General features: G+C 37.5%; 1 protein-coding gene across 2 annotated transcripts in view; it reads right to left on the reverse strand.

Annotated features, from left to right (window-relative positions):
* Positions 1-12,889, reverse strand: part of CD96 (CD96 molecule) — a 93,560-nt gene that overhangs the window by 9,001 nt on the left and 71,670 nt on the right. Inside the window, exons 10-11 of one of the 2 annotated variants that reach the window (XM_055128145.1) lie at positions 12,683-12,754; positions 8-73 (exon numbers count right to left, since the gene is read on the reverse strand). In XM_055128145.1, the coding sequence (XP_054984120.1) occupies positions 8-73; positions 12,683-12,754 (138 nt within the window). The remainder of the gene's footprint in view (positions 1-7; positions 74-12,682; positions 12,755-12,889) is intronic. The other variant, XM_004606802.2, reaches the window with a different exon arrangement.

Here is a 12,889-nt window from a genome sequence, read left to right on the forward strand (position 1 = left end):
TACTCACCATGATGTGTTGAAGCTTCATCTGAGGAGGAAGAACTATATATTTCACTAGGCATCCATGAAACTGCTAAAACAGGAAGATGTTATAAGTCAATATTTATAAGCCTAGTTATTTTTTGTCCTTTCTTGATATTTAATTTAGTATAATATGGAAAACTACATTAGTATTTATTTATTTTTGGTTATGGGGCCACACTTAGCAGTGCTTAGGGCTTGCTCTTAGCTCTGTACTCAGGGACCACTCCTGTTGGGACTTAAGGAACCAGATGTGGTGCCAGGGATTACCTAGGTAAGCCTCACGCAAGGCTAGCACCTTACCTGTTGCATTCTATCTGGACCCTGAGGTTATATTACATGCAACGTCACAGAATCATTCTGCAACATACATTAGAATGCTCCCAAACATGCCTTGAATGGGTGAGTTGAAGGAAAGTTTATACTACGAGTCTCCAATAGGGAAGTCTTTGATAATTGATAACTAAGACTAGGTGCAATAGACACATTAAGAGAGGTTCCTCTAGCCAGTATATTCTGACCCTACTAATGTCCATCTTCAAGTTCATTAAAAGAGTTGGTGACATTGACAAATGCAGGTATATTCTGGTGACTTTATTTAAAAAAAAGTGCTAAAAGGACTTTTGGTTGAAGATATATGAGAGAAAAATAAATTGTACTTGTGTGTAAAAGACTGTGAAAACAAAACTGAAAGTAAGCTATGGAACAGTGAATTATTAGACCCTTATGTTCACACTGCTTGTTAGGATCTGGAGAAGTTCTGATGCATTCAGAGACAATCTTTCCCCTCATGTGAATGCAGTAAGCTTGATAAACACATTTATTTTTTGAAATAGATCTATTAACTAATACTGTTTAGAGTCTCATCTCTGTACTATCTCTGCAGCTCCTAGGCCAAACTTTTTTTTTAAATTTATTTATTTTTAATTAGTGAATCACCGTGAGGGTACAGTTACAGATTTATACACTTTCGTGCTTATGCTTCCCTCATACAAAGTTCGGGAACCCATCCCTTCACCAGTGCCCTTTCTTCACCACCAGTAAACCCAGCCTCCCTCCCACCCTCCCCAATCCCATCTCCCCCCACCCCACCCTGCCACTGTGGCAGGGCATTCCCTTCTGTTCTCTCTCTCTCTAATTAGCTGTTGTGGTTTGCAATAAAGGTGTTGAGTGGCCACTGTGCTCAGTCTCTAGCCCTCATTCAGCCCGCAACTCCCTTCCCCCACATGGCCTTCGACTACATTATAGTTGGTGATCCCTTCTTTGAGTTGCCCTTTCCCCAGAATGTGAGGCCAGCCTCCAAGCCATGGAGTCAACCTCCTGGTACTTATTTCTACAATTCTTGGGTGTTAGTCACCCACTCTGTTATTCTATATTCCACAGATAAGTGCAATCTTTCTACGTCTGTCTCTCTCTTTCTGACTCATTTCACTTAGCATGAAACTTTTCATGCCGATCCACTTAAATACAAAATTCATGACCTCCTTTTTTCTAATAGCTGCATAGTATTCCATTGTATAGATGTACCAAAGTTTCTTCAGCCAGTCATCCATTCTAGGGCATTCGGGTTTTTTCCAGATTCTGGCTATTGTAAACAGTGCTGCAATGAACATACATGTGCAGATGTCGTTTCGATTATACTTTTTTGCCTCTCTGGGATATATTCCCAGCAGTGGTATTGCTGGGTCAAATGGGAGCTCAACCTCTAATTTTTTGAGAGTCGTCCATTTTGTTTTCCAGAAGGGCTGAACTAGTCGGCATTCCCACCAGCAGTGTAGAAGGGTCTCTTTCTCCCCACATCCTCTCCAACAGCGGTTGCTTTTGTTCTTTTGGATGTGTGCTAGTCTCTGTGGTGTGAGGTGGTATCTCGTGGTTGTTTTGATCTGCATCTCTCTGATGCTTAGTGATGTAGAGCACTTTTTCATGTGCTTTTGGCCAAACTTTTTTTTTCTTTTTTGCGTCGCACCCGGTGATGCACAGGGGTTACTCCTGGCTTATGCACTCAGGAATTACTCGTGGTGGTGCTCGGGGAACGATATGGGATGCTGGGAATTGAACCTGGATCGACTTCGTGCAAGGCAAACACTCTACCTGCTGTGCTATCACTCCAGCCCCCAAGACCAAATGTTTTTAATGCACAGTTTGAATGGTTAAAAACTAAGCCAAGAATTTTATTGCTAAAGATCAACAATTATTTAAAGAAAACTATAAGAATGCCTGGACTAGCTAAAATCATGAAGAACAAAGTTTGTAACTTTTGGTTTTAATTTTACAATATAGTCTCCTTAATTTTGTTTCATATCTCTTTAATGTCTGTAAGAAAGGATATAATACATGACTTATGCTTTAATATAAATATTTGATAAATGTTTGAAGGATATGGGTATTCTTTCAAGAAAGTGGGATTTTTAAAAGTTTCCACTTTGGAGCTAGAGAGATAGAAGCGTGAGGCATGTAGGGGGCTTGCTCTGCACGGAACCAACTGACTTCAATCTACAGTACCCAATATGGTCCCCTGAGCAACTCTATTAATGTAGAAGAGTTAAAAATGATCAGTGGGCTGGAGCGATAGTGTAGCCAGCAGGGCATTTGCCTTGCACATGGAAGACCTGGGTTCAATCCCTCCACTACATATGGTTTTCCAAATTCACCCAAGAGTGATGCCAGTGTGCAGAGCCAGGTGTAAGCTTGACCACATGTGCCTCCAAATTGAAAATAAATAAATAAATGAAAATCATCAGTTACTGTGGACATCAACTTTTTTCCTTAAATATAGAGGGCAAATATTTTGACTTATTATTAATATTTTCAAACAGTCAAGTAAACCAAAGTTTAAGGAGATGGTAAGTGCAGAACATAATGCATCCAAATAATAAAAACGGCCATACTTACAGTTATGTAAATTATTTGGTCATTTAATAAAATTTCTTTTGATACTTCTAGAAAAATTTCAAGTATAAAAATAATTCCACAAAAATGTGTTAAAAGTTAAACTACAGAAGAAGTTTGTTTTGAAAAAATTTGAAGCTATTTTATAATTTTGTATTAAGATTATTTTAGCATGATAAATTATATACATATATATACGTATACACATATACATATGTGTGTGATTATGCTTCCAAGGTTAAAGAAAAGGAATTTCTAGTTGATGGATGGGACATGTCTGAAAATACTTAAGCAATGTAAAAGAAAAATTTCAAAAACAAGCATATATTCAAAATGAGAGCTTATCAGTAAGATGAGATTTAGCAGTTCTTGAACCAATTGTTCCCACAGGAGAGAAATTATTTCTAAGAAACATTTGTTCAGAGAATCATCAGTAAGGTACACCCGGCTACCTCCATTGATTCATCTTTGCTAAAATGCTTTACTCAATCACTTAGATATTCATTTTTCAGATGTGTCCACATTGGCTACGATATCTGCATTCTTAAATCTTCTTGAGAGTCTTTTAAGAATAACTATATGGATATAGTATTTACATTAATTGAAAGATTAGTTTTTCGACATACCATGATGTTAATTAAATATACCAATAAGTACTCCTTTAAATCCTTTCAGAACACAAGTTCATCAAAATCTGTGAAAGACCACTACTCTGACATTTGAATCATAGAAGTGACATAAAATTTCAATCATAGAAGTGACAACTAAACTCAACAAACAAAAACATTAACACAGAATGATCAAGTAGCAATGAACAGTTCAGTAAAAAAAAAAAACCTCAAAGACTTAATAACCCTATGAAGAGATATAGTAGTCACTGTCACTGTCACCCCGTTGTTGATCGATTTGCTTCAGCCGCATCAGTAACGTCTCCATTGTGAGACTTGTTGTTACTGTTTTTGGCATATCGAATATGCCACAGGTAGCTTACCAGACTTTGCTGGGCGGGCGAGATACTCTTGGTAGCTTGCCAGGCTCTCCAAGGGGGCAGAGGAATCGAACCCAGGTCAACTGCGTGCAAGGCAAACACCCTACCCCTCTGTGCTATTGCTCCAGCCCACAATTTTCGCAAATTTTCTTTAACTGAATTATTTTTGATAATTCCTTTAGCCATTTTGTTGTAGTCAGCAATATAAGATAAATTGTTGTGTATGTACCTACTACCGGAGCAGGCCTGGGGAGTAAGTAATGGGAGGTAATGGTGAAGGGAAAGTCAGTGAGGTGTTGGGACTGGTGTTGGAATATCAAAAACCCATAAAAATTGTACCATGAATCACTTTGCAAACCCTGGTGTTTAAATAAAAAAAAACCAATATGATGAATGCATTTTCCTAGTATATTGCTACAGTAAACTCAAAGTATAGTACTGTGCTGTTTTTTCTCCAATGAGTTGTGACATCTTTCCTTGAGCATAACATCCGATTCTCCCACAATCTCTTTAAACTCAGCTCTCGCCATAGCTTGTTCAACAAGAAAACTATGTAATTTAACTTAAAAGGGCACTTCTCTCCTCTGATCAAAGCAGAAAAAACTCAGCAGTCTTTTCCTTTAAGTTGCAACAGTTTTTGTTGTATTCATCTGTAACTAGTTTACAGTTGTCAAGAATATTATGACAAGCCAGGAATCTTTTCCTTTAGGAAAATCTACTTAGTGTCATATTAAATTCTGAAGTTTGACAGCTTCTCTATTGCTAAAACCACAGATAATCCTATACTTTTATTTTTATGTCTAATGAACTTCTCTGGAATCCTGGCATACTTTTAAAAGTACATATTCCCTCCCCCAACTCCCATTGGTTATCCAATCTTAAGTTACTGAGTTCTTTCATCTTTGCTTGTTTTCTCTAGAACAATAGTAGAGATGGCAAACAATAGTCAGGGAAGCTAAGATTTGATATAGGAACCTCAATGATCTTGGTCTTCCACCCCATGTTCTTCATCATTGTCAATATGTAGTGAGCCAGCATTATCCCTTTCACCTGCATACACAAGCCAGCACTTTCTACCATGTCTATTTTTACAGGACCTTCTATTCTATAGACTTTTATTCTTTTCCTTACCATGAAGATGATGCATAATAAGCTTTGGAACTTCAGAGCTTGTATACTAATTGATGAATAACTCAGAAAGCCCACAGAATCAGTATTTTAGCAAAGGATTAAAAATTTGAAACACGGGGCTGGAGAGATAGCACAGCGGGTAGGGCGTTTGCCTTGCACGCGGCCGACCCGGGTTCAAATCCCAGCGTCCCATATGGTCCCCTGAGCATGACCAGGGGTAATTCCTGAGTGCAAAGCCAGGAGTAACCCCTGTGCATTGCCAGGTGTGACCCAAAAAGCAAAAAAAAAAAATTTGAAACAGAAGATTAGATATTTAAACCAGAGGAACTTTATATTTTTTGAAAAGTTTTGTTTTCGGGGCTGGAGCAATAGCACAGTGGGTAGGGCATTTGCCTTGTACGTAACTGACCTGGGTTTGGTTCGACTCCCAGCATCCCATATGGTTCCCTGAGCACCGCAAGGAGTAATTCCTGAGTGCAGAGCCAGGAATAACCCCTGTGCATCACCGGGTGTGACCCAAAAAGCAAAAAAAAAAAAAAGTTTTGTTTTCATCACCGTGACTTAGAATACTGTCAAATATAGGGTTTCCTGCAAACAACATTCCAATTCCACATCTCCCAATGAAATGTCAATTGCCCCCAATCAATGTCTCAGCATCCCCTTCTTAACACCATTACCCCATATACTCATTATGGTAAGCTCAGTTCTGTAGATCAGTTAACAGATTCTATTGCTTTGGACCATTTGTTATTCCCTTATATGTATATACACATTATATATATGTATATATATATGGATCTGTAACATTGTAGCACTGTTATCCCATTGTTCATAGGTTTGCTCGAGCGGGCACCAGTTAATGTCTCCATTGTGAGACTTGTTACTGTCTTTGGCATATCGAATATGCCATGGGTAGCTTGCCATGCTCTGCCGTGTGGGCAGGATACTCTCGGTAGCTTGCTAGGTTCTCTGAGAGGCACAGAGGAATATATATATATATGTATACATATACATATATATGAAATGAATAGAGCTTTAGGTCTCTTGGGATAGATATGCAAAAGTGAAATTTCTTGGTCAAATGCATTTGTGCATTTGTTCTTTGAAAAATGTTGATATTGTTTTACAAAAACATTGAATCAGTTGATACTTCTACCAGCAGTTGATAAGCGTTCCTGTTTTTCCCCACATCCACACCAACACTGGTTGTTTTCATTCTTTGCAATGTTTGCCAGTCTTTCTGTGATATCATATTGTTTTGATTTACATTTCCCCAATCAGTGATGCAGAACATTTTATCATGTACACATTGTCCATCTATATATCTTCCTTGAGTAAGATTTTGTTTATCTCAGTATTTTCTTTCATCTCTTCTTCCCATTTTTTGATTGGATTATTTTTTTCTTGTTTTGTTTTACAAATGCTTTATATATCTTGGAAACTAACCCTTTATTATATGAGTGGTGGACACATACTTTCTCCCATTCTGTCTGTGTGAAGTTTTTAAAGGTTGTTTATTATTTTTTTTTTGTGCAGAAGCTTCTTATTTTATGTAGTACCATTGTAGTATCTTTGCTTCTGTGTCTTTGGACAGTGTTATTGAATAGTTGACGATGACTCTGGATTCATTCAGTGTTATCAAGATTCTGCTTATATTTTACTCAATATAATTGACAGATCAGTTCTGATATGGAGTTTTTAATTGATTTTGAAGTGGCTTTGTGCATGGTGATAGATATGGGTATAAGTTCATTTTGCTATACATGACTGAAAACTTTTTCCATAATTTGTTGAAGAGGCTTTCCTTGTTACACTTCTTACATTTAACTGTGTTGTTAAATAGTAGCTGTCCATCTACCTGTAGATCTGCCTCTGACCTCTGAGTTCTATTCATTTGTGTGAGAGTCTTTATTCCAGTACCATGTTGTCTTGATTGCCTTATAGTATAATTTAAAGTTGAGAAAAAAATGTCTCCCATATTATTTTCCCTAGGATTGCTTTGCTATTGTGGGGTTTCTATCACTCCACATAATTTTAGACAACATTTGGTCTATTTCTTTAAATAATATCATATGTATTTTTATAGGGACTGTATTCAATCTGTATAGTCCTTAGGTCAGAGAGTAATTTTGACAACATTAGTCCTTTAATCCATGGAAAAGGGATGTGTTTCCATTTCCTTGTGTCTTCTTTTATTTATTTTAGTAGTGATTTATAGTTTTTTAATATAAGATTTATGCTTCCTTTGTTAAGTTGATTTCCAGGTATAGTTTAGAAGGCACAATTGCAAAATAAATGGTTTATTCATTTCCCTCTCTCCTATTTCATTGTTTGCATATCAGAATGCCAAAGATTTCTGTCTTTATTATGTAGCCTTCCTTGACACATAACCATTGTTTCTTGGAGACCTTTTGTGGAATATTTTTTATTTTTTAAGGATAGTATCATATTATCTGCAAATAGTGAGAATTTGACCTCTTTCATAGTCTGGACAATATCTCTTTATGGCCTAATTGCTATGGTAAGGACTTTAAATCTTATACCGAGTGATAGTGGTGAAAGTGAGCAATCTTGTCCTGTGCATAATCTTAGGCAAAAGAATTCCATCTTTTCATTATTGAGTATAATGTTACCTATGTGTCCATGGCAGAAGTCTTTAACTATACTGAGGAAATTTCCTTCTATCTTCATTTTATTGATTTTTAAAAATCATGAATAAGCATTGGAACGTCTCAGAAAACTTCTCTGTACATATTGATATGACCATATCATTTTTATTTTTACTTGTATTGAAATGGTGCAATGCGTTGATTTACTTGTTTATATTAAACCATCCTTGTACCCCTGGGATAATTCTGCTTGACTGTGGGATATGATCTTTTTGATGTATTGTTAGGTTTGATTTGGTATTATTTTGTTAAGGATCAATATCATCAAGGATATTGATCTATAGCCTTCCTTTTTAGTGTTGTCTCTGTCTTTTTTTTGTTATCAGGGTAATGTTTCCCTCATACAAACTTATATTCTCCTTTAAGACTGATAAGATCAGAAGCTAGGGAACAGAATAAGAGAAAAACATTTCAGATAAGAGGAAAATGGAATGAGATGGGATCCTAGACATCTGACATTTCTAGAATTTTAAGGACAAGTAGTGAGGCCAGAGAATCGTCTTCCCAACTAACAGAAACAGAGGCTGCAGGTATTATAATTAGTCTGAAACAGGAACAACTCCAGAACTGCTGTGGACTCTGACATTACTATTCCCTGCCTTTCATCCTCAATCTATACACTTAAGCTGCTCTATCACTCTCTCTGCTTAAAGAAATTAGAAGGGATCACTATGCTATTATTATGTTTCCAAAAATCTGAGAAAAATCAGTTCATAAGAAGTATGAACTCTGAGTCCCAGGTGTCAGTGGCACACGCACACACACGCACATGCATGTTGTTGCTGATTTTGGTAGTGGTCAAGTTGGAGGCACAGGGGCCCTGGGGACTCATATCATTTTCCTGCTGTTTTATCTGAAACAGATCATCTGATGTCACTGTGGCTTTATTCTCCGCTTGCCGAGGCAGATGGTAGGGAAAACACCCAGAAAAATGAACATAGTTAAGGTGCATTTTTGAGGCATGACCCAATCATCTCAGTGTCACAATGAAAATTGTCTCAGGATGTTATGAACTTTAATATGTCTTGGCAATCTGATGACTAGATGTGGAATTCACATTTTAAAGTTGTAATATAGTAATAAGCTTGGAAACTGAAGAGGGGTTGGATTCCAATATTTGTAAATTCCAGTAAAAACCTCTTCAATTTGATAAACAAATGACAAAAGAGGGTTGGAGAGATAGTGCGTGATTTAAGACACTTGCTTTACATGCAGCCAACCTGGCTCAAGCCCTAGCACCACATATGGTCCCTGAGCACACCAGTAGTGACCCTTGAGCACAGAGCCAGGGGTAATTCCTGAAGCCACTGGGTGTGGCCCACTCCCTGTGACAAAAAATTGAATCATATACATAATAATTTAGCATAAATGCAATGTGTTTAGAGTCATCTAGTGATATTCAAATATGTATGGACTATAGAAAATGAATGTTTAAGATAGCTGGAGAGATAGTATAGTGAGTAGGATGCTTGCCTTGCACACAACCCGCCAGGGTTCAATCACTGGCACCCCATATGGTGCCCCCAAGCCCTACCAGGAATTATCCCTGAGTGAAGAACCAGGAGAAAACTTTGAGCACTTCTGGTGTGGCTCTCACACCAAAAGAAAGAAACAAGTAACAAATAGAAGAAAATGTCAAGGAGAATGTTTGCAAATTGTAAGAGCCATAGAAATCAACAGAAATTTATCCATTACCATTTTTTCTGCCTCTGAATGTTTCATATATCTACTAAAATAAACATACCAGAAGAAAAATTCCATTACCAATGGCTGTTATGAATTTTGCCAAATGAGTCATCTAATATTGCATGGCACTTTATTATACAACTGAACAAGTAAAAACATGTTTCAAAAAACAGTTTTGGAGTGAGCAATCAATATTAACTTGGATCCTAATGTGTTTTTCTGAATGATTATAAATAGAACAACTTACTGCAGGAAATATTTTTCTCTAAGATTATGGATTAAAAAACTGGCAGCAGTTTAACAAGATCATCATATCCATGCATAAGTAAAAATATGAGCATTTACTGTCAGGAGAAGTAGTTTGTTAGTTTTTAGAATGTTTTACTTATCTCACAATTTATAAGGCTGTTTTTATGGAAAAATAATAAAGATAGGTAGAGAATGAATACAGGGTTAAATTGGGGGGAAGACAATGTGAATGATATAATGTTCATTTATTTATCCAATATATTTAACAGACCAAGAATATATTTGCATAAATTATAAGATACTTTAAAAATAGTTTTCATAGGCATACAGTTATGTAATTTTAGACAGACCTATAATTAGATATATACATACTAAATACATTATGACCAATACATAGTCTAATGTCTTCCATCACCATTAATTGCTCCTTTCCACTCCTTTAAGAAATATCTTTTCAGTTTTGCATTTTTGATGGCAGAAAGTACTTTGTGTGGCTTCTATCCTTCATATGTATTTATGTACATTTGAAGATTTGGGGCCACACTTGGCTGTGCTCAGGACCTACTCCTGGCTCTGTGCTCAGGGCTCACTCCTGGTGGAGGCTGGGTGACCATGGGTGGTGCTGGATTCAGCATGGAGTAGGCAGCATGCAAGACAAGTGCCTGAGCCTATGTACTATTTGTCTGGCCCATTTTTATCTTAGAATAAGTTTTAATGTTTTTCTCTTGGGACAAATAAAATATACAGAGTACATTTTTGTGTGAGTGGTTGAAGTATATTTTAATACTTTTCATTAACAAATTATTTTAGCCCACTTGCTGGCTATGTTGTTCTTTTTGCGGTAATCTGAAATGCCTCCTTGGATATAACTAATTTCAAACATCCGTGGAACTCTGTGAGCCTGCTCTTTTGATTGTACTTTTTCAGTCTTGTATTTGGGCATTGAGTTCAGTCATCTATTATGTCATTAAATATTTATTAAAGAAATATGTCATGCAACATTATAGAAGGTCATGAACAGACTAATAATAGAAGTGTGCAAAGAATTGAAGATCATCCATTTGTGAAATGTGTGAACTTGAGAATCATATAAGAGAGAAAAGAAAGCTATTTAATGCTACAAAGATCAATAACATGCTTGTCCATTTTCTTGCTTCATTGGCTAAGAACAAGTTCCCAAGATTAAGACCACTGAGATACTGTGTAGAAAAGACTTTGAGAAAATTTAAGTGTATAACATGGGATACTTACATTATTTTAGGATAAATACAGCACAAGATAGCCAAGGTCTGGGAACAGCCTGGTTGCCCCACAAAATATATTAAAAAATTGTGGTATTGGGGCTGGGAAGATAATACAATGGGTAGGACACTTGCCTTGCACTAAGCTGACCCAGGTTCAAACTCTGGCATCTGATATGATCCCTGAGCAAGTTTGGAGTACTTCCTAAGTGCAGAGCCAGGAGCAACCTTTGAAATTGGCTGGATGTGGCCCCCCCAAAAAAAACAAAAAGAAACTGTGGTATAGACAAACATGGTTACTACTCATCTATGAGAAAAGATGGAATCTTGCATGTCATGCTAAATGAAGTGAGTCAGAGGGAAAAAGACTGTGCTTTTTATTTATTTATTTATTTATTTATTTATTTATTTATTTATTTTTGGGTCACACCCGGCGATGCACAAGGGTCACTCCTGGCTCTGTACTCAGGAATTACCCCTGGCGGTGCTCAGGAGACCATATGGGATGCTGGGAATCGAACCCAGGTTGGCCGCATGCAAGGCAAACGCCCTACCCACTGGACTATGGATCCAGCCCCAAGACTATGGTTTTTGTTAGTTTGTGGAGTATTAAGAAACAAAGTAAGGAATGTGCAATGGAAATGAATCTTGAGATGTTGCCAACATAACTGAGGACTGAAGGGCAGGAGACAAGTTTCTTGTCTTTTACACAGCACCTGCACCACATACGGTCACATACAGTCTCCCCAACCCTACCCGGAGTGATCCCTGTTCATAAAGGCAGGAGTAAGATCTAAACCCCTTCAAATGTGACCCCTAAAGAGAAACAAAATAGAACTTGAGAACTGCCAAAGGGAGAGGGAAAGAACTCTGGGAGGATATTGATGCTGGTGAGTGTGGTAAAAAGTAAGCTAAACATAAAATAACAAAAGCAATACTATTGTACATCATTAGTTATCAATACATTTTAAAATAGGAAAATAATGATTTTACAAAATGCAGAAAATAATTTTAAGGGCTCACATTGGGTTTCCTTTTCATTTCTGTAAGTGGCATGCATATTCTGCATAATTTTCTTTCTCTTGATAGAATCAAGTTTTGCTCGTTCACATCACACCATTGGTTAAGCATTACTCACGTCTGACTTTCTTCCTTACAGTCGCTAAGAACACCATATTCCAATCGATAATCCAGGCCTTAGAGCAATAGTATAATTGCTTGTATCTAGCTGACCCAGATTTGCTCCCTGCTACCAAATATGGTCTTCTGAGCACGAGGCAGAACTAAGCCTGGAGTGCAGCTATGTGTGGCGCAAATACCAAACATACACAAACAAAAACAATCCCAAACATATCAAGGCAACCCATTTTTGTTCTCATTTCACTCTTTCCCTTCACTGCCTTTCCCCCCACCCCATATCACATACCACTATTTGTCCCTCTCCCCCTTAGTTCTGTTCATTCATAGATGCATCCCTAGCTCTTGTAACAATGCTTTAAACATGGTTGATACCAGTAACATATCCATTGTGAGACTTGTCGTTACTGTTTTTGGCATATTGAATATGCCAAAAACATAGCTTGTCACGCTCTACCCTGAGGGCAAGATACTCTCGATAGCTTGCCAGGTTCTCCGAGAGGGGCGGAGGAATCGAACTCGGGTCTACCGCATGCAAGGCAAATGACCTACCACTGTGTTATCGCTCCAGCCCGTTTGATACCTAATTTGCTAATATTATTATGACCTACACATGTACTTATTCAATATCTGTGTTTGTAAAATGACTTACGGGATTGAATTACACTTACAGTTTTCAGCCTCTTCCCCTCTGGAGATCCAGGAGTCGTTGAAGCCTTGGGAAGTCACATTGAAATTGCTGGCTAAAAGACAAAAATTTCAGAAGCCAACCTTTTGTTTTAGTTCGGGTTTAGGGCCACCCAGCAGTGTTCGTGGACTAGTCTCAATCTATGCTCATGAGTGACCCCTGGTGGTACTCAGGGACCTTATTCAGTGCT

This window comes from Sorex araneus, chromosome 2, assembly GCF_027595985.1.
Source record: "Sorex araneus isolate mSorAra2 chromosome 2, mSorAra2.pri, whole genome shotgun sequence".
Classification (NCBI taxonomy): domain Eukaryota; kingdom Metazoa; phylum Chordata; class Mammalia; order Eulipotyphla; family Soricidae; genus Sorex; species Sorex araneus.